Genomic DNA, 21808 nt, shown 5'->3' with positions numbered 1-21808 from the left:
AAAGAACATCTTGTTTGGGACCAGGTATAAGAACTATTCCTTAGCTAAACAATTACTAGAAATTTATTTGATTGCTTTTTTCCTAAGTTGATACTTGAACTCAAAAACCTACAAAAATTCAGAAATCAGATTTGTGATTTTCTTAGTAAAACTCTTCACCTTCCTCCTAAAATCCATACCAATTACTTGAATAACTCATAAATTAGTTACACATGCCCTTTACTATTTTTTTTTTCTTCTTCACTTCTCATAATTTGAATAACTTCAAAGACTTTGCTACAACCTGAACTGAAGCAATATTCTTAGTAAATTCTTACCCAAGAATACAGAAGTACTTTAGAGAATCACAAAAACAACTGGTTGCTTTTCAATAGATAAAACCTCTTTAACCTAGCATTACTGATCTGGCAGATCAAACCTAAAGAAGGTGCTAGAAGCCTAATGTTCTTTGTGAAAAACTTCACTTAGAAGTCATACTCTCCACTAAGGTTAGGTCACGTCAAGTTTCACTTCTCGCATGACAGAAGTTCCTCTCAAGGAGTACCAAAAGAGATCATCTGCAGCAGGAGCATAAAGCAGGCAAATACTGAAAAATACTAGATCAAGACCTAGAAGAGATCTGACAAAGTAGTAATTTGGAGGAATTAAAACATCTGCCTAGGGAGATGCCACACAATTGGGCCTGTGATGAGAATATAATATGACTTTAAGAAGTAATGAGGTGCCAACATCATTGGACATTTTATTTCAAATGGAAAATAGGTGGTTTGAAAGAAAGCCCAGAGTCCAAAGGATGGACTCAAAATGCTGTTGTACTCCATTTCTTTAAAATGCAAAAAAGTAAAATGTAGTCTAAGTGGGCACAAAGACAGAAAAAGATTCTACACACTCCAGGTTCAAGGGCATAATAATCTCTCCTGCTACAGCAATCTAAAAGGGAGAAAATTAACCTTGCTTTTTTCTCCTACTTATGTGAAGAAGAGGAGACAGTGTCTAACTCTGTTAAAAGCAAGAGAGAGCTGTCACCCCAGGAAAAAAAAAAAAAAAAAAAAAAAAAAAAAAAAAAAAAAAAAAAAAAAAAAAAAAAAAAAAAAAAAAAAAGAAAAAAAAAAGGCAAGAGTATCTGTCACTCAGCTGTTCTAACATCCATATCCTAAACCCAAGAAAAATCAATGAAAATTGTAGTTACTGTATTCACAGTAACTTCATTCACATTTCTTCATTCACATGAATTTAAGCAGGAAAATTAGTATTTCTGCTTTTGTAGGTAGTGAGTAACCAAGTAACTTTCATGAACTAAGCTGACTTGTCATTCACTGAATGTATTGCTCTATCTTGTTAAGTGTCAAAAACCAAGAACAGTCAAAGAATTAATGACCTACTCAAATACTGTATTTTGACAAGAAGTTTTAACTCCAACTTGGATGTACTTGAAGAAGTAGCTTGCATGCAAGAAGATCCTGAATTCTATTTTGCAATCTGCAAAGCATGTTCTCTCATCTAAATGTTTTTCCCATTGAAAACCAGAAGTAAGAATTTAGGAACAGAAAACGTTTAAATGCTTAAAATCCTCGAGAATAATACCTGAGGTTGGCACGAAAACAAAGTAGCAGCTCGTGGTAAAAAGAAAAATCCAATACAATTTATGAACAGGGATTCGAAAAAATAATACACATAATGCAAGGGGATGAAGAGGAATGGCAAGTAGGAAGGGTGGTACTTTTTTGGTGATTCAAGTAAGAAAGATGAAGAAAAACCAAAGGAACAAAAAAGAGAAACAGCAGAAACATTTATTTCAGTACATAAATTAAAAAAATACCTAGGAAACAAAATTAACTTTGAATAATTTGATTCTTCTAGATTTTTTGTCATATTTCATGAAACGAAAGACATGCTTTTATTACCTTTCTTTCGAAAGAGTGCATTTAGATAATTTTCTGCTTGGCATTCAATCTTATCAGTGTTGGACTGGCCCTGAGATGACAGTTCCTCTGTAGGCGTTGACTGCGAAGAACCGAAAACTGATGCACGATCCTAGAAAACATATAAAGATCATAGCATCTTCCAGAAGTTAGTCTGTTGGTGGTGAAATATACAATTAAATTACTAAGCTATTGAATAGAATAGAACCACTAAAATCAAACTACCTTGAGTCATAATGCAGAATTAACTTATTTACAAAATTCATTTCTCTGACTCTTACTTTCATACCAAGAAATGAGTGTTGGGGAGTCATGCTTAATGCTTATAATGCTCATACTTACACTGGCTGTTTCTTTGTGTAAATTACAAAAGGAACATTTCTCATCCATAGACCAGTCAGTTAGCTCTTCTGGTTCACAGTCTTAAAGGAAGAAAAGAAAGGGAGATGTTTTAAACAAGCAAACAATGATTTAAAGAACAAAATACACTTCCTAAAATTCTCTTCAATAAATTCCATCACTAATACGACATGTATTATTGGTACAATGAATTCAGTCATATTCAATTCTTCAAATTGAATATTTTCAAATTATTGTCTGGCTTGTACAGCTCAACTTGAAAACAGCAGAGAGTGCCTTCCTTAAAAGAAAAAGTAAACTCGTGCAATTCAATTGATTATACATCATCATCACAGAAGCATCTGAATACTGCAAAGAAAGCTCTCAACTGCAGACATCATTCTTTTTAACTGAAGTGTGCAAACTTGTAGTAAACTAAGCTAAGAATTAGGATATGGATTCCTCACCATGTGAGCAACAGATTATCAAACTGATCATAGGTAAATGATTTAACTGATCAAACTGATCATAGGTAAATCCAAGCCTTATACTCACTTGCAGCACTTGATTTATCTAGAAAAGTACCTTTATATGTTTTATCAGAAAATGTGATTTGGTCTAGAGGGAATACAGGACTTGAACTTACATTGCCTATATCAAGTCCAGTCTTCCACTGAATGGAGACACAATCTACTCTCTTTAAACAAGTTACTAAGCTCCATTTCAAAAATTAGAGTTTTCAGCCAGTACCCTTCTCTTCACAAACACCACTTACTTTGAAACTTCCCTCAAATCAACTGTGCAAATAGTTAAAACTAAGCTTCTAATTTCTTGTTTAAAATTGCACATGGCAACTAATTCCAGTTTGCTTTTGTGGCAATTTTATTCTTGTACCCATGAACAATAGCTAGGTATTTAGGAGCTTGATGCATTCAGAGAAGACTTTCATTATACCCTTTACAGTTCATTTTGTGGCTAATCAAGTCCACCTCGTTTTCCTCACAAGATTCAACTCCATCTCTTCTGCTCAAGTCTCAGTTGAACACCTGTTTCCTGAACATGGGGACCAAGATCTCCAGATGATGTCTTTTACCTTTACATCAGACTTCCTTACACTGCAGGCAGTAGCTTTCCTACAGTATCCTAGTTATGCAACAGCCTTTATTACAGCTGCAGTGTTTTGGCGGGTGAATCCAAACATGATTAACAGGGTCTTCTCATTCATGTTCATTTCCACTTCATGTTCTTTACAACCTAAACAACTTTTTCACTCTCATTATTAATTACCAGGTACGTTTCCTCCTTTTCTCCATACTATAAATTACAGTCAAGTTCTGCTTAGGGAGGTTCTTGAGATTATCTACTTCCAAAAGCACATGATGGTAGCCTGATCTTGGCTGGCTGCCAACCCAACAATTCACTGATGTTCTCACTGCCCCTCTTCAATAGGGCAGAGGTGAGGAAGTAAGATGGTAGGGAGCAAAATCATGGGGAGAGTCTTGTGGGTCAAGAGAAAGACAGGGAGATCACTTACCCATTACTGTCACAGGTAAGTCAGACTCAGCTCAGGGAGAATCAATTTCATTTATAGCCAGTAAGAACAGATTTGCATAATAAGAAAGGGAAAACACTAAATCACCTTACCATCCCTTCTTCCCATGCTTCAGCTTCATTCCTGACACTTCTACCTCCACCCCCTAACCCAAAGTGTGTAAGAAGGATGGGAAAAGGCTGCTCTCAGTTTATAACATTCCTTGTCTTTTTTCCCCGGATCCAGCTTGGGGTCTTTTCCCATGGGCTACAGGCCTTCACAAACTGCTCCAGTGTTCTTCCCACCACCACAGCTCTGCATGAACTGCTCAAGCACGTGCCTTTTCCACAGGGCACTTCAGGAAGAGATAACTCCACAGACCCACAGCTCCTGTCAGAAAACCTGCTCCTGCATGGGCTCCTCCCTACAGGCTGCATTTTCTGACAGAAGCCTGCTTCAGCATGGGATCTCCATAGGCTGTAGCTTCCTTCAGGGCACCTCCACCTGCTGCAGTGGATCCTCCATGGGCTGCAGTGTGGGTATCTGTTCCAACATGGTCCTCCATGGGCTGTAGGTTCTACGTGCTCCACCATGGTCTTCTCCAAGGGCTGCATGGGAATCTCAGCTCCAGTGACTGGAGCACCTCTCTCCTCTTCCTTTTCTGACCTGGCTGTCTGCAGGGTTATTTACCACTGCCCACTGTCCTCCACCCTCTTCCCACAACTGCTAAACTTTTATTTCTTCTCAAAGATATTATTAAAAAGGCAAAATCAGAATAAAATCACTCTGAAAATCACTCTGAAAAAAAAGGTTCTTCAGTTGAGCACAAACATAATGTAACTCCATATTAATACTTAAATCTAGTTTGCTCAGATCTAAAATACTAATTTAGAACAGAATTCTGTATTATTGTATTATATGCTTTCAGGGATGCAAACCAGCAATTTTTATAGGTTGGACAGCTGATGATTAAAAAGAGACAAAAAATTATATTTTTCTTCACGGTAAAGTAAAAAGAGATAACGAGTCATTTTTGCTGAATTAATCTACCTGTCCCAGTCCATTAGAGCTATTCCTTTTGGATGTCCACAGCATAAACAACACTATTTTTCATAAGAAGTTCGTTGTTTTCCTTGCAACCATGAAAACTGTATTTATTAACCTTGGGATTCTACACCTAACTCCAGGACAGGTGCTGTTATACTTTCAGAGAAGTTCTTCTGCCTTGGAATCCTGAATTTCCACTGGGAAAAGTGAAACTAGATAGCAACCTTTGTGTATTTCCAAAAAAGCAAACCTTGAGAAACATCAGCTCCACATAACACTAAACCCTTTATTCAAAATTGTATAAATCATGTACACAACATATTAAGTCTGCCAGTGAGCTAAGCAAAAGTGACATCAGATATATACAAGATATATCAAATGCCAGACAGCTAACTGTCTCAGGTCACCACCACCAGAAGCATCCTGAGATCAGTACAAAGTTTTTAACCACAGATTACAGGCAGCCATACTCTCAGAAAAATCAGAGGCACTTTAAGCCAAACAAACTTTACTCAGCTGCATTGAATTTTGCATGAGGATCATCTTCCCTCCCCGTTTTATCTCGCTTGGGGTCAGATGATGAAAAATTTGCAGACAACCTATAATGCTTGCCAGCCCATGAGAAAGAGTTGCTAAGACTGTGCAAACAGGATTTTAATACTAAACACAGTACAGATTATTACTTGAAACCAAAACCCTTTAGCACAAAGCTGTTAAACTTACTTCCATTCATTAAGAATAAAATGGTGAACTTTGACAAAAAGGATTTTTTTTTTTCATTTCTTAAGAGGCTCACATCTTTGTTTCTCGAAATGACTTTTCCAAAGAAGTAATGCCAAATTAAGTAAATTAATCCAGGCATCTAAACAGATTTCATGTTTATATCTTAAAATGCAAAATAATTGTCTAGTAAATCTAAATAGCTTAAAAAATTCAACTCTTACTTACCAATACTTTTTCATTATAATAGCACTCCAAAAGGTTTTCCAGCTATTTGTGACAGTTTTGAACATATCACCCCCTTTCTTTTTATACTGCATTACTGCTTCCTAATAAGTACATTAAAACAGCTGAAATATTTATCAAGTCCTTCATATTTTTAATTTTATAAAAACTCCAATTCTGTTAGATTTGTGTTTCTAATATAATTTTTCACTACTATAAATACTCCAAAACAATATAAGGAAAAATATAAACTTTCATCCTGTATAAAGATGATTTTTTCCTGGCAGAAAAAGAGCATTGAGAGCTGCTTCTCTCCAACAAGAGACAGCTTTTCCTCAGTGCTTCAGAGAATAGAACCCCAGCACATAATCCCCCCCAAAAGGAAGTACACACATACCACCTGATTAGAGGAAAAGCTTTTTAACAGTTTATATTCTACTTATGGATAGTTAGCTAAAGAATAACAATTTATATGTGAATCTACTTAGCTGAAAATGGGTATAAGGAAAGGATTAGAAAGCCCTAAAGATTCAATGACATAAGAAGCCTCAGTTCAGAGCTTGAACCAAGGTCAGATGCCAAGATACAGAATTTGACCCCTTTGCAACCAGAAGCTGCAGAATCCAGGCAGTCAGGAAAACAAACTGGTGCTAAATAATGGTGACAAGAACCACTTTAGCAAGTCCAAAGTAAATCCTACATATAAAAGAACTACAAGACACACAAAAAAAAAGCTTCAAAAGTATTTTCTTGGGAAAGTGTCATAATCTAATAAAACTGTAGTGTACCTTTTACCATTTAAATTTGTCATCACAATTTATTATTCATTCAAGTAACTTTAAAATATTATATTATATTATCTTAACCTACAGATCAAATACTATTTCAAGAACTAAGAAGGAAATACATCAATCATATTACATTTTATGCACATCATTGATTTTTTACATGTCACAATAGATAAAGCCAACAACATAAAGAGAAAAAAATGCTATTGTATCTAAGCAGCATATATTTCAGCCAGTTCTCACATATGTCTGCACAAGAAAGCCACATAATCTCTTGAGGCATGTTTGAGGAAACGCACTAGCTGCTAATGAGCCATAATATGACACACTGACTATCAACTGTCCCCTAGTTTAGTGGTTATGATGAGGAAAATGAACAGCCTAAAAGATGCAGTAATTCAGGCACATTGCTTAGAGTCTAAAAACATGAGTTCTAATTCCGCCAGCCTTTTCTTATAACTAAGGCAAATTATTTGCTTTGTATCTTAGTTTCATTATCTGTAAAGTGAAAAGTGGCACTTAGGACAGTAGAAAGTTACAGATACTGTATATATAAAAATGAAGCAAAACCAGAGTAAAGTAAGGTGGGCATCCCAACCTACCATGCCACCTCTCTTCTGCTGTTGGCTCCAGAACTAAAATCAATTTTATAAATGCATCAGACATGGAAATAGGCTTTAATTGTTGAAGAACTCTCATACATTACTGACAAAAATTTTCAGAATTTGAAAAAAAAAATAGCTCTGAAACATTTTATTTTAGATAAACACGAATTTAATTTGCAAGACAAAGTCAGAAGGGCATCAAATAGCAAAGATATGCAAGCAATGGAAATATCAGATTTTAAATAGGTAAGAAATCTTCAACAGTGTGAGGCAATTAAGTTAAAACTTAAGGTTAAAACTTTACTCCTAAGGCAGCCCAAATACCTGCACACATGAACTCTAAAGGAGCAATATACTGTACAGTGTATTATGCCCCTTTAACTGTAGCTTAGTAGCTTAGACTTTGGCCACTATGTCATTAATTCTTAATTCCGCACTTTTCTGCCTTCTTATCCAACAAAACAAAACAAAACAAAACAAAACAAAAAAACAACAACAAACAAACAAAAAACCAAACCCAAAAACAACAAACAAACAAACAAAAAAAACCCCCAAAAACCCAAAACAAAACAATAAGAAAGAAAATGTAAACCCTTTGATACAAAAAAAAAAAAAAAAAAAGAAAAAAAGCTTTAACTACTAATCAGTGTAGAGTCCAATACATACAATATACTGGAATTACAACCAGGAAAAAAAAAATAAAGAGATACAGCACACTTATAAAAATATCCTGTTTCCTTTTCAAATGTTTCCTTGCTTATCACAGCTGATGAGAATACTAGTCACAAAAACAAGCTTAAATCCAACTGTACATATTTCTTAAATGTTTTTATTTTTAGTGGCAGGCTAGTTTTAGACAGAAAAAAATATTCTGAAAGCATCAGCAAAGTAGTATTCCAAGTTCCTCCCCTTCCCCATGAAAACACTGTGTTATGCATATGATACAGGCCAAGGAACTTGCATATTATGAAGGGGACCCAACCACAACCAAGTTAAAGCAATTGTTCCAAAAGTATTCTAAAACAAAGATGTACAGTAAATGCCACTCTGCCTCATGTACTGGCATTAAATAAGTAATATGCTTTACAAACTACACTATCAGACAATGAATCGTAAAGAAAAGAGATGGAACATTTTTAAGGTTTGATAATAGAAAGAATATTTTTAAAATCATAAAATGCACTTGGCAAAACAATTCTTTCAATGCTCCAAAGCCATTTTTTGCCGTATAGTCCCCATGTTGTGAAAGACAGATAAAGCATTCCATACTTAACTAAGGACTTATGTGTTATTGACACAGGTATTCCAGCAAAACCAAACCCAACTGGATTAATGTTAGGTCTTATATGGGTAATGGAAAAGGTGTGTATATATAGATATACATACACACCTAAACATATTATAACTTTATATATATACATATAAAGTATTATAAAAATTAAAAGCTTGGTGTGTGTATATAGTAAAGATGTAAAAAAGTATGAATATATAAAAAGCGCAAACTTTCTTGACCACCACAATACTTATCTAGCATCCAGTACCTTCCTTTTACCAATGTCAATAGGAAGCTGAGCAGCTTGTCTGCCCTTTCTAAAAAGTGTTCAAAAACAAATTATTTCCAAAACAGTAAGTCTTTCTTATGAGAGCTTCACAGAAAAGCTTAGCTAATCCAAATTCCCATGTATGGGAACAAAATCTAGGTATCATTCTACCTCATGTTTTGCTTATGCACAGTATTGACAAGAAAATGAATAAATGCACATTGGAAAGAAAAGTATTGGAAGACCTCCCTTTTCAAATTCAAGATATATACTTGAAACTATCTTTAGCTAAAAGAAAAAACAGTAAGTTAAGGTCATTGCACTAAAAGCTGGCTCATTTACCTTCAAATAAACTGAGGTCTCTTCGTAGCCTTGGTCCATAAAGCCCTTCTAAAATACTTTCAAAACCTGGAGACAAAAGAAACATTTAAAACAGTAAATCAAAAGTTTCTTGAAGGAAATCAAATTCCAGAGAACTGGTAACAAGTATCCTCAAATTCTAGGAGCAATTCCAAAAATTGTCACATTTATCAAACAAATATTTACTCCTTCCACTATAGTACTACTCAACAGCATTAGAAGATAAAAATAAGACAAGGCAACTGCCATCTGCCCACAATCACCCTATTAAGCCATGCCCCAACAACCTCATTAGACTTAAAATAACTACCACAGAATCCTAAAGGTGGGAGGATTAGCCTCTAAGCAAGCGAAGGAGTTTCCCTCTTAGCCTGAGAATCAAAGTCATGTACAGAGAGAAGAAAAAAATGGAAAAAAAAAAAAACAACCACAAAAAAACCCCAAAAAACAACCAAAAACTTTAAGATTAGGAACGTCTCATGACCTCTGACATAATCTCGGCAGGCTAATATTATGACAAATAGAAAGAAAGAAAGCTTCTTTTGGTTCTGATATCATGACAGTGCTCTAGTCCTCTCTATCTGTACAAAAATGTTTTAAAATTGAGGATTAGAGAAATCCAATTATTTTACAGATCTACCAGCTAGTATGTTTAGTATCTAGTAAAAATTAAGTACATCAATAAGGGTGATGAGACACAGAGCAAATCAAATGATTAATAAAAAAAAATTAAAAACCTCAAACCCACAAAAAAAGCATGACAATGGATGAAATATGGTGACAACTTACAGTATCAATATAACAGTTTTGTTCAATATAGAAACAGTTTCCAAGTGCCCCCCTTTATACATCCAAATAATAAGCTTATTTGAAAATAAGAGGATAATTCAAAGCAGCATTTGAAGGTTCTCATTCTTTATACTAAAGGCCTGTCCGTAGCTATTTTGCTAGACCAGAACTTTGCAAGACTATTTTATCATCAGACCACACAAAAATACCAAAATATCCAGGAAACAACTGCCATCAACAAAGAACATTCAGAATCACAAAATTTGCTCATCACAGGATGTCTTTAAAGACAATACAACATCCTGTTCTCTCACCAGAAATTGTATTTACTTTTTGGTTTAGATTGTATGTACACATAGTATAAGGAAGAATAAATATGTACCATATTTGAAGCAGACAAGGGATCCTATCTTAAGACATAGGAGCCATTCAGTTTGACAAGTCAGGTTTTGTTAAAACTTGCATTGCAAAGTAATTTTAATATATGGACTATACTATGAATCAATTATAATCTCTACAAATCTGCTATGTGAGCTATAAATGGATTTATACCTTTATATCTTGAACTACATGGATTTAATTTTCAACTTTTCTTCATAATAAATATAGGCCCATGAGACAACACAAATTAAATGACAAAACCATGGTCCTCTAACTAATATATATATACACACATCTTTCAAACAGCCTGCAGGAACTAGAAAGCAAAAAATCTAAATCCCAGGCACACACTAATTTACCTTAAAGCTCCATCCAGCCATTCTTAGATTCAATGTATATACATCATATATGAATTCACATCATATTAACATTGCACAAATTCCCTGTTCTTCTGGCTTCAAAGGGTTACAGACAAAAAAAGGCAAGAGAGATGAAGCCTGACGTTTAGATAGCAATCCTCCAAACACAACGGAGTGGAAATAGAAAACACATCATGTGTACTGCCATTAATGTTAGAGACTCCAAGCCATTTTAGGTCAGAAGCTAGTTATGCTCTGCCAAGTTATTGTCCCTGGGTAAAAAAATGAATGAAGCAGCTCTTGGAGACAACTCTCCTTCTTTCAAAAGAGTAAACAGCAACTCCTGATTTTCAGGACTTCGTCAATCAAACAACAGGAAGCTTGTTTACCATCCAAGTCAGCACCCAAAACCTCCCTGGTCTTTAGACACACACCACCCTTCCCACCCTGTGGAGGGTGGTACTTATTTCTGCCTTACTTTTGTCCTTTTCTGTCTGCTCTACTACCTGCTCCTGCCTATGCAACACCACAGTGCAGAAACCCTAGCTCTGTAAACAGCAGTTTGTCAAGGAAGAATGCAACCTCAGAGAGACTTCCATACAGCTTGTATTAAAGACGGCAATTAGCACACTGCGGGAATTGTTAGGGTTTTTTTTGTTGGTGGTGGGGATTTTCCCCCTTTTTTTCCCTGAGGAAAGGATATACCAGCCTGCTTCTTCACTAACTCACCAAACTTAATTCCATCCTATCCATCCAAAGGGCTGCTCCTCTTCCTGAAGTATTACAGAACATCCACAAGGAACCACAACAGACTTAGCCTGCCCAGTCATTTGCTCCCTCACCTTTGGGTACTGGATGCCTTCTTTTAGAAGAACACTTACTTATACAACATAAAAATATCAAGAGAATCTTTTTTCAGACCTTAGGCTAAAATTTTCCCAGAAAGCACCTGTGATACTTCCATTTGCTCCATAAACTGCTACTGCCATTCAGCAGAATTGATACAATTTTTATTTTAACCTAAATATGAAGATATATCTTAGTTTCTAGTACGATGAATGAATGCTGGCACTGTTTCCTAAAACGTAACCTGGACACAAGCAGTTCAATAAATCTTTGTTTTCTTCTTGAGTCAGTATGCTTAAGCAAACAGCAGTAGCAGCTGTGGAACTCTCGAGAACCTGAAGAGCCTACAGAAACCAGTCAGAAATACAAATTGCTTATATTTTTTGTGATTCATTAATGGAAAGAAAATTGCTTCAAAACAGTTTTACAGAATTTGCTGTCTCACGGTGGTTGATCACCTCTGACTCCAAACTGCCTTTCAAAACTGTTACTCAAGATCTGACAGTTCAGCTCCAAACTGAAAAGCAACACTTGGCTCTAGTAACTTTAAATACCCTGATTTTTCAAACTCCTTTTTTCTCTAATAAATTAATTTTGTCTTCACACAGAAAGGATCAGCTTGTTTTATTATCTGACACCTCTTAAAATCCAAGACAGGATCCTCCAACAGTTGAAATTTGTGATAGAGCTAGTCTCTTAACCCAGTTATAAGTTTCCACAGTTTGTATTTCTGAATAAAGCTATGAACGGTTGGGTTTTTTTTCCCTGTATTAACTCTCCCACCAGCCTTTCTCTCACCAGCAATACCACTTTGCTCACTCGGGGCTGGAATGGGACAGGAACTCCCAGAGGAGGGAGGCTGAAGCTGTGACCTCCAGCAACAGGAAGGGGGCTCTCGTTTTCCATCAGTAGCTATTTGGCGACCAAAAAGGCAAACAGCCCAGGAGCAAGTTCTATCAGGTTTGGCATATAAGCCATGGGTCACAGCAAAGGCCACCAAAAGGAAGCAATAGGTGACAGTAACTGCAGACTGCCATGGGGCTTCTGCCCAGTAGCTAGAGTGGCTGTCTTTGAAGTTCAGCTGTTGCCTCTGGTCCAAACCCACAATGTTACAGAGAAACTCTTATGGCTCATCTGGCTGTTTAAAATATGTTACCCATCTACTGGGCCACAAATGATCTTCAGCAGACCAGAGCTAACTACGGGAACACAGGTGTCAATGTAATAAATAACAGAGCCCAGGTGTTGATCCAGGGTGAAGACTTTCCTAGGGCAAACAAACATCCTGTGCTATCAACATCTGACTACATGGCTGCAGGCAGGACTTCAGCTCTTATGATATTAGGATCCTTTGAGAAACAAAGCGCTTGAGAAAGGATCTATTTGATAATGCAAAACATCATTGCCAATGGGCTTGCCTCATAATGAGTTCTTAAAACTAGGTCTGTCAGGAAAGTGGAGCCTGAAGCCTAGAAAGGAACAGAATGGCAGAAAGGGAAAAGGCACACAAGGAAGTCCTTACAGTCCCTCTGAACAAGTGGCATAAGCAGCGACACACCTTAAGTAGCTGTATATGAACACATTCAGCACAGGAAGCAAGCACCAGGGATTATAAACCAGAGCACGTAATGATCTTACTGGTGAGGCAGTTCACACAACTGCACAACCGCAGTGGATGGATACTGGCTCTTATGAAAGGGAAGCGAGAAAGTCAACACTGTGCTTAGATTTTAACTCAAACAAATGGAGCCTTAGTGGCTCCAGGATGGGCTACAGGACAGTTAAAAAATCTACAAGTCAGGATTCAACCTGGTGAACATCATAGTGAACATCTGTTACAGACTGTACAGACTGCCAATCAAGATGAAGTCTTAAAAAACAAAAATACCCCTCAAAACCCACCACCATTAGAACATCACCACCACCACCAAAAAGGCTGCACAATCACGAAGACATGCTAGAAATGCAACATGCCAGTGCTCAAGAAACCCAGGAGATGCTGTGGTGCCCAGATGACAAACCTGAGGTAGTGAACAAGCTCAAGAGTGGAGGGCACTATCTAGCTGCTTCTTATCATTAAATAAGAGATAATCAGTGATGTGACAATTAACAATGGTCTTGGCCACAGCAGCCATGGGATGGAATACAGGATCCCAAGGGAAGTGAGGAACTTGAATAGCTGAGTAATTTTCTGTGGGCTTAGTAGTCACTGATTTACATCCCTCCCCCAAGACAGGGGGAGCGCAGCAGAAGTAGAAGTAGGATGCTGTACTGTAGGATGATGTAGGATGTCTCCTCTAAACCCAAGAAGTCTCATAGGGGCCAAGAGTCTATGGCAAGGTTTTTGAGTTATCCTACTAACTATTTCATAAAGTTAGAGTGGTTGCAAGGTGAAGAGCAATTACCAATATTGAGCAATTCACAATATTTTGTGAATTCCATTATGTTAAGTATCTCTACAAGTTTACTCAGATTTAAAACAGGATTATTAAGCCCAAAGGAAGTCGTTAGACTGTCTTCACAACTTTTTACTTAAAATCTTAAAGAGAAGTTACCTTTCAGCTCCTCAAAAAGCTTAAATCATAAAGTTTTCCATAATATTTTATCACTGTAAACTACTTAGTGTTTGAAACATCTTAAAGCCTATCTGTACATTAGAGAGTGCCACACAATGAACAGTGCAGGCTGTAAAATTCTTTGTCATGAATAAAGCAGAGTAATAATGAAATGGATATATCCCACGGAAGTATCTATCACTGTGCAGCTTTTACACACTTAGAGGTATTCAAGTAATAGACAGGGACTCTTCCTCATGGCCAGATAGAGCCTTACTCCGCCCTACTCCTCAGCAGCACCTGCCTGGATGTGAATTATAAAAGCCTTCTCCATTCAGAAACTCAGAAGTAGCCACACAGTCCCTGTCACCGTGGAAGCCATGGACAGTCTATGCTGCACTAAGCCCAGAGAAAATCACGAGGTGAAGATTTACAGAAATTTTAATGCAAAGCTGGTCTATGTTAATTTTGGACAGACATAGTAATTGAACAGTCATACAATACAAATTAAGGTCAGACAGGTTTAGCTGTACATTGGCTATTGTTTTTCCAAAAGCTCTATCTCCACAGTGTTTCTGAGAGGAAACAGTTACTCTAGCTTCACAGTTAAATTCGACACCATCTCCTCCTTCACTGCCCAGATCCTCTAAGTGAATGAAGACTGCAAGTATGTTTTCAAAAATTTGAATGACTCAGGTTGTTCTTCTAACACATAATCTAAGAAAGAATAAATATCATGTAATAAGTGGAAGCTGACATTTGACTACCACTTTCAAATGAACCACTTGGTGGGTCTGAAGATAGGAGTACTTACTCTGTAGTTGGGAAAGAGAACAGCAATAGATGCCCAGGTTGTATTAAAAAGTTTTTGATAGGTTTAATGCACTCTACATCACATTAATTTCTTGATTCCCCTAATCTTGTAATATGGCTATATTAACTCCTGAATTTGTATGTTCTTTTCAAATGATAGTTCATTTCATAAAAGCAGATATATCTCCTTTCTTCTTTGACATTTCATTTCTTTACTAGTCTTTTGTCTCTTTCCACATTTCTGTTTCAGAAGTAACCCAATTCTAGGGCTTTAGCTACAAGGTTTGGTTTTGCTTTTTATTTTTTTAGCCTATATTTAGGACATTTTACTAAAATATAACCCTTTTTAGTTAAAAAATTTTAATAAAGCACTTTTTATTTGTTCTTTTACTCAGTGCTAGAACACAACGCTAAATCTCAAGAGAGGCCTCACAAAACTTGTACAAACTATAGTAACAACATCAATGACCTCACAGTAAGCCACCTAAGAAAACCTTTTGCTTATACTTGCTCTCCTCTCTTCTGACCTGCTGCAGCTTTTTTCCAGTTCAGCAAAGTATAAACCTTTTATCAGTTCATCTGCTCAAAGATAAAAGTGAAAATACTTCTAAATAAATTCACTTCTGGTTTGATATTTTTCTAAGCCATAAAAACTGTTTTATTCGTACCTCTGGAAGAATACCAGAAACAGTAGATGAATGATCCTCAGAGGGATAGAAAAAATTTAAATGAAAGAGATGCTTATCAAGATTGCTCATCTGATTCATAGGTACTGCTCCACTTCTCATCTACTGTGAAAGGTTACCCTTTAGATGAGATCCTATTGTCCTCTTTATATTGCCCTATGTGTTAAGGAATTTGGAAGATTCTGACTGCATGCAAATTAAGTTTTGCTTCCTCCCTTCTTTTCCAGCATATCATCAGCTAGGCACAGGGTAAGACTGCTGCACACTGCTTTGAATGACAGGGTATGCACGTGGATTTTTACTAGAATGAAGTGAGACTTTAAGCTTTAAGCACTACGGCCTCCGGAGGCATTGTAGGGAAAAAAAGAACCTTGAGGCTCTGTAAAACGCAATTTTGTTAACACATCAAAAAACGCTGGCAGCAGTGTATGTTGAAATCTTCATAACTTCTGTGTGCCTAAAAGTTTATTTCCATCACCCTTCACTTTGTAGCTTACTACACCAAGAATCACGTCCGAATTATTATGGGAGTTCAAGTTGTTTTACTGAAGTCCAAAACACTTGTTATTTAGCTTCTAACATAAAATCAGGCCTCACCCCTACTCCTATTTAAGACCTTATTGAGTCTTCAGCCAGGAATATTCATGTATCCTCCTTATTTTTTGAATTTAATATTCTTGGCAGAGAAAACAATTAAAAGTTGAAGAAAATTGCACATTTTAAGCAGTGTGGAGCTTAGCCCATTAATGTTGCTTTTAAAATCAAAACTAATGTGAAAGTAGGTGCAGAACTGCTGATTTCAATTCTTAAAGGCTTGCAAATTTTAATAAATGGTCTTTTAAATGTAATTAGGAAAATCCAAAGAATAAGATTACATTTAATGAGATTGAACACTGTACTGCCAGACACATCATTAAAATTAAACTGCCTTCTTTTACTTTTTGGTGTGGTAACAGCTACTATTACTTTACCTGTTGTTAAATAGACTTGGTAACAACTGAAGAGTTCAATTTCTATTTCTGCATTTGCCTCTAAACACTTATCTAGTTGACATATGAATTCCATTCCCACTCTGAAGTCATAAAACCTGTATTTTGAGTTGGTATTTTTTGATCTATGAGGACTATTACATAATTTGTATGAGGAGTCTCAGAATCTAAAATCACATTGGAAAGAAATTCTGGACAAGGACTGAAAGACAGATTTGGCACACTGGTTTATGCCCCAACCCACAAGCCAATCTCCTCCATTACCTGCCCCCTTCTCTCCATGCACACTTTAAGTAGCAGTAACTTCATGTATGACACACAAACATGAAGTTCTGATCTAAAACTCACTGACATAACCATAAGAAAAATAAATTCGATTTCTCCCCACTATCCTTGTAACTTTGCCCTGTTTCACACACCTGAAAAGTGATTCCTTTTGAAAACAGCATGTAATTCAAAATAGTACTATATCTAAATAGAAAACTTAAATTCTCCCCATTGTGCACATTCTCATGTAACTGCATTATTTAGCTTGGCCCAGGATAGGAGTATATCTAGAGGAAGTTTTGTGGTTGGCCTTACAAAGACAGCTATCTTGGATTAAAACAATCATACCGCAGACAGAATACAGTTTCATTGGTTTTGTCAAGTATTAGAACCGCCTTTAATTTTTTTTAAATGTACCCCAGGCAGACAAAACACCAGTGGCTGTTTCCCTGAAAGAAAAACATTTCACTTTTCTTCAAATTCTCTCTAAATAGTGCTTTGATATTTACTGATAAATATTATTTATCATTAATACAGGTGCAAGAGTAGGAAGCAGTATTTTGTTTTGGTTTCCTTAAAAAAAGTCTTTTGTCTTTCTCACAAGTTATCCCTTTCTTAGGAAAGGGACTTGGAGCTCATGTTCAGTCACCTTTTAGCTTCTAATCATGTTAACTTACAGCCTTCTGAAGTACACACCTATATTTTCTAGTTGCATCATCTGGAAAATCAACCATCTGTTGCCCATCATTTCTGCTGCCACTACAGAAAGAAATTGGTTTACTTGAAAAATGGTTATCTGCTCCAAACTTTTGCATCTTTTTTGTCTCTAACTGACAGGAAAATAAAATTATATCAGAAACGCAAAGCCCTTAAGAGTATGTGTTTTTTACTCAGCCATCACCAAGTTCCTTTGATATATCAGACCACTCAATTATTTTGAAAATATTTTATGAGCTTTCTGTAGCGCTAATTCAAAATTTTTAAACAACATTGGATGTAATTATTCAATCTCTTTTATTATACCTAGCTACCTTTATCCCACTATTAGGATATAAGCAGAAATTCCCTTGCAACTTATTAAAGGAGGATACCCGGTAGAGAAGAGAGTTATTTTAATATTTTATGGGAGTGGGGCAGTGTGTTTTACAGGGAAACTTCAATTAAGCATTAACATCTGTGTCCGTTTCTTTTGCCTCTCCCTTCCTTCCATAGGTCAGCAGCTGTCTGCCCACTGCCTCTCCTAACCCTAGAAGGATTAATAATTTTAGTCTTGCTTATACATTGACATAAATCTCAAAGTCACAGGGTTTTTGTTGTTGATGGTGGCCTGTTTTAATTTGGGTCTACTTATATTTTGTTTTTAAATCTACTACTACAACAATCTGGAAAGGATTGACTATAGCATGAAACAACTGAAGCATTGAGATTAAAAAAAATAAAAAATGCAACCCTCCCTCACAAATACAAACACAAACACCAGTAATAAAACACTCAATCACTTTTTTTGTCATTTATACAAATGGCAAGAAAAAAAAACCAAGGAAATAACTTGCTAGACAGAATTCTCAAGACAAAACGTGAAAACAGAAACAAAAAATATTTTATCTTTATTCAAACATTTTATTTTTTCTGTTTGTAACATCACTACAGAATATCCATTCTTAAAATACATTATTTGATAGAGTGTTGGCCAGATTATCAGGTAAAAGGCAATCCATTTTTCTTGCAGAAAAATGCTTGAGACTTAATTTAGGACAGATCTTGCATAGGAATGGAGCAGGGAGGGGGCTTCTGTTGAGTATGTTGTCTAGCTTGAATCCATTTCTTGCTTACAACACTAAAAAAGTTCTCTTGTAATAGAAAGTTCTAAACATTTAACTTAAAACATTCATTTTCTTTACCATATTGATTCAGCTCCCTGAGCAAACAGGAACCAACATACCAGAGATTCCAAAATGAAAGGGAGGAAATCCTCTATTTAGACTCCAATACAAATTCCAAACCATAGCTAAAATGATGCTTTTCCTTCTCTACAAATCATGATTCCAAAAACTAATGCAGCTGAGGACACTGCTGCTGCCAGGAAGACAGGGTGATCAAAACTTGAAATGAACCTACAGAACCTTGTCAGTTCAAACTGCTTACTTTTCACTTAGGATAAAAATTCTTGGTTTCAACTCTCTGCACTGTGCTTTACTGTGGGGATGAAGACAGTGATGAAATACATTTTCAGAAAAATACTATGTACATCAAAAATGCTAGCTGTAACATGAAGCAGTTACAAGCAGTAAGCTGAATACAAAGAGGGAGACTGCCATTGGCCATACCTCAGAGGCAGAACAAAAAGAGGAAATGTCGTGCCTCCCCCCCCCCCCCAATTGTTCACAATTTTAAAGAAAAAGGTGGCAGCCAACAGGGGTGGGAGGGGGAAGTTTTTTCTAGGTTAAATAAAGACTGCAATTAGCATCAACTCTGAGTTCAGGTATTTATAAATCACAGCAAGAAAAATGAGGTTCAAAAAAAAAGGGAAGCTGCTCCATTCTCTGCAGTAATCTCCTACGCCAATATGTCCTTCCAGACCTGTAAACAGGAGAGCCCAACATGATAGATACCTTTTACTGTACCTTCACACATTGCCAAAATTAAAAGTAGATTTAATTTCTAATGTAGCAGCCAGATATTCTGAGAGACTTATGTTATTTATAATTTAAAAGGCATAAGGAAGACACTTCAGAAGTGACTGTGCTGCTCTGCGGACAGGGAGACAGAAAAATGCTTCCAAGTGACAGTTACTAAAACTTCAATTCTGTTCACTCTAAAAAGTCTCTGAACAGTAATCTAATCCCAGTGCTAATCTAATCTAATCTAATCCCAGTGCTGCACTGGGACACTGAAATATGCAATTGGTGTGAATATCGGTGTTCTTAGATTAAAGCTTATCCCGCCTTTCTTTTTCCAAGATTCTACATCTACAGCTAGATACCAAATGTTACTCAGAACAGCTCTGGCAATAATTTGATCAGTTCATAGCTGGTATCCTTAGAGAAGGAAGTTCAGAGGGAGGAAGACACTGTAAAAAATTATTACATTCAGCTTGGAAAAATGCTCACAACTTCCTCACTTGGTATAAATTTAAGTGTTTTACAACACAAGGAGAATAATGCCCAAGAATAAGACATTGAAACAACTGTCACTTTCAGAAAACCATAAAGCATGTGACTCTTAACTATCATTTTAAGATTTCCAAGAGAACTAAAAAGTTTGGCTATTTTATCTAAAAAGTTTAGAATTGTTAGACAAATTATTTTCTTCTACATGGAGGCCTAGTCAGATGTTCACTAAACCACAGAGAAGTCAAATCCACAGAGAGTCTGTAACAATGAGTAGGTCACAACATTGTTTTACTACTATGCAGTATCATACATCCAACCAGCATCTCGGAGAGATTCTAGGAGTCAACTAACAAATACTACCAAATAAACAGGTCTTGGATTATCGGAATCAAACAACATTTGGCTTTCCACTAAGAAAAACAGTCAGAAAAAAAAAAAACCAGTTATCAGAAAACACCAGTTCATTGAGGGGGAAAAGAAAAAAAAAAATCAAAACATTCCTAGCCTGATGGGTTTGTGAGAAACTAAAGCTTAGGAGTCTGTATTACACCATGTGCCTACTGCAAGCTAATGAAGTTCCAACCCTTCAGAGCATTCCATGAAATTGATGCCTGACACTAAGTTTTACAAGTGTAAAGACAATCAGTTTCAAGGGAATTTTTAGGTTTCTTTTCAATTATAATTTCTGTGTCACTCAAACAACCTGTCTATTTTCCACAAATAGCTTTGAAATTATGAACTGGAGAAAAGTCATTCCTCTCTCCCAGCAGATTCATCTTCCTCCTATTCAGAAACTATTTGTTTTCGAGAAACTATTTATTGGTTTCTACTATTTAGAAAGTTTGAAATTGACTGAAATCCGGCAATCAGACTGCACTGAAATCAATTGACACTTTTCTTACCTTCTGAAGCTCCAGAAAGGACTGCTTCCTGTATCAAGCTACCAAACTATAACACAGTGAGTGAACTATCAGTTCTATGAATCTCTGTCGAATTCTTCAAAATATTTATTTTCAAACCTATCATTAACACAAATCTGAAACCAGATCATCAAAAAACACTTTAGTAATCCCAAAAGCACTGCAATGTTATCATTAAATTAGTGGAACATACCTTTTTAATAGAGTTGATTTCTTACATTTGTCTTCAGTTCACTTTTCTGCATTTTATAATACCTATGCCATGTATTTTTTACCTTTAATTTACAGCTGATTTTTATGTATACCTAGTTTAAAAAAATAAACCAGCAACACCCCCCCTCCCTCAGCCCCTCTAACAGCCATTATTTTTTAATGCTATTAAAAAAATCAGGCAGAATCTGGCTTTGCAAATTAGACAAAACTTAGAGCCAGCAACATGTTAATAAGAAACCAACATATCTATTTTAAAAATTCACTTCAAATAAAAATTTTTAACTATGCCTACTTTATCTAAAAACTATTTTCTGGTGCGCAAGGCTAAAATTGCAAGTACCTCAACCTCCTGTTGCTTGCAAGAACTCAGCTAAACTGTGATTTCAAACCAGTTCTTAAACATGCTCAGTGAAGAAAAGATGACATTGCTCCAGGCACATAGGCAGAGTATCCCAGCTTACAGGTCATGGATACAACCAACCTGGAATCTGCATCATTTAAGTCAACATCTGCTGAACTTGCAGAATACACTGAAATGAATAGACAAAAGTTTTCAACTGTTTAACTTTTGATTAAGAAGGCTGAATCCTTTCATTTCCCCCTGGAGATCAGAAAAGTAGAAATACAGAAAGAAAGACTTAAACCACAAATTTTAGCTTTACACTGGGCATCTTCATCAGATAAAACGTGTCACACATAAGAAGAGAACAGGAAAAAGACTCTGGGATTTGCTTTTAGTATTTGACACAAATCAAAAGATTAAGCAGGTGTGATTGAGGTTTTTTTTTTTTTTTTTTTT

The 21808-nt window shown here is 36.1% G+C and overlaps 1 protein-coding gene across 11 annotated transcripts in view; it reads right to left on the bottom strand.

The window, feature by feature from the left end:
- Window positions 1-21808, bottom strand: part of LCORL (ligand dependent nuclear receptor corepressor like) — a 78950-nt gene that overhangs the window by 44918 nt on the left and 12224 nt on the right. For all 11 annotated transcript variants that reach the window (XR_010743428.1, XR_010743426.1, XR_010743427.1 and 8 more), the window contains exons 2-4: window positions 9061-9126; window positions 2265-2344; window positions 1905-2034 (exon numbers count right to left, since the gene is read on the bottom strand). Coding sequence is in view for 8 of the 11 variants with exons in the window: in XM_066317177.1 (XP_066173274.1) it covers window positions 1905-2034; window positions 2265-2344; window positions 9061-9126 (276 nt within the window). In the remaining 3 variants the exon portion in view is untranslated. The remainder of the gene's footprint in view (window positions 1-1904; window positions 2035-2264; window positions 2345-9060; window positions 9127-21808) is intronic.

The sequence above is a fragment of the Sylvia atricapilla genome, chromosome 4 (genome assembly GCF_009819655.1).
Source record: "Sylvia atricapilla isolate bSylAtr1 chromosome 4, bSylAtr1.pri, whole genome shotgun sequence".
Classification (NCBI taxonomy): domain Eukaryota; kingdom Metazoa; phylum Chordata; class Aves; order Passeriformes; family Sylviidae; genus Sylvia; species Sylvia atricapilla.
Note: the sequence above shows the minus strand (reverse complement) of the source record. Positions and strands in the feature narration are given on the sequence as shown.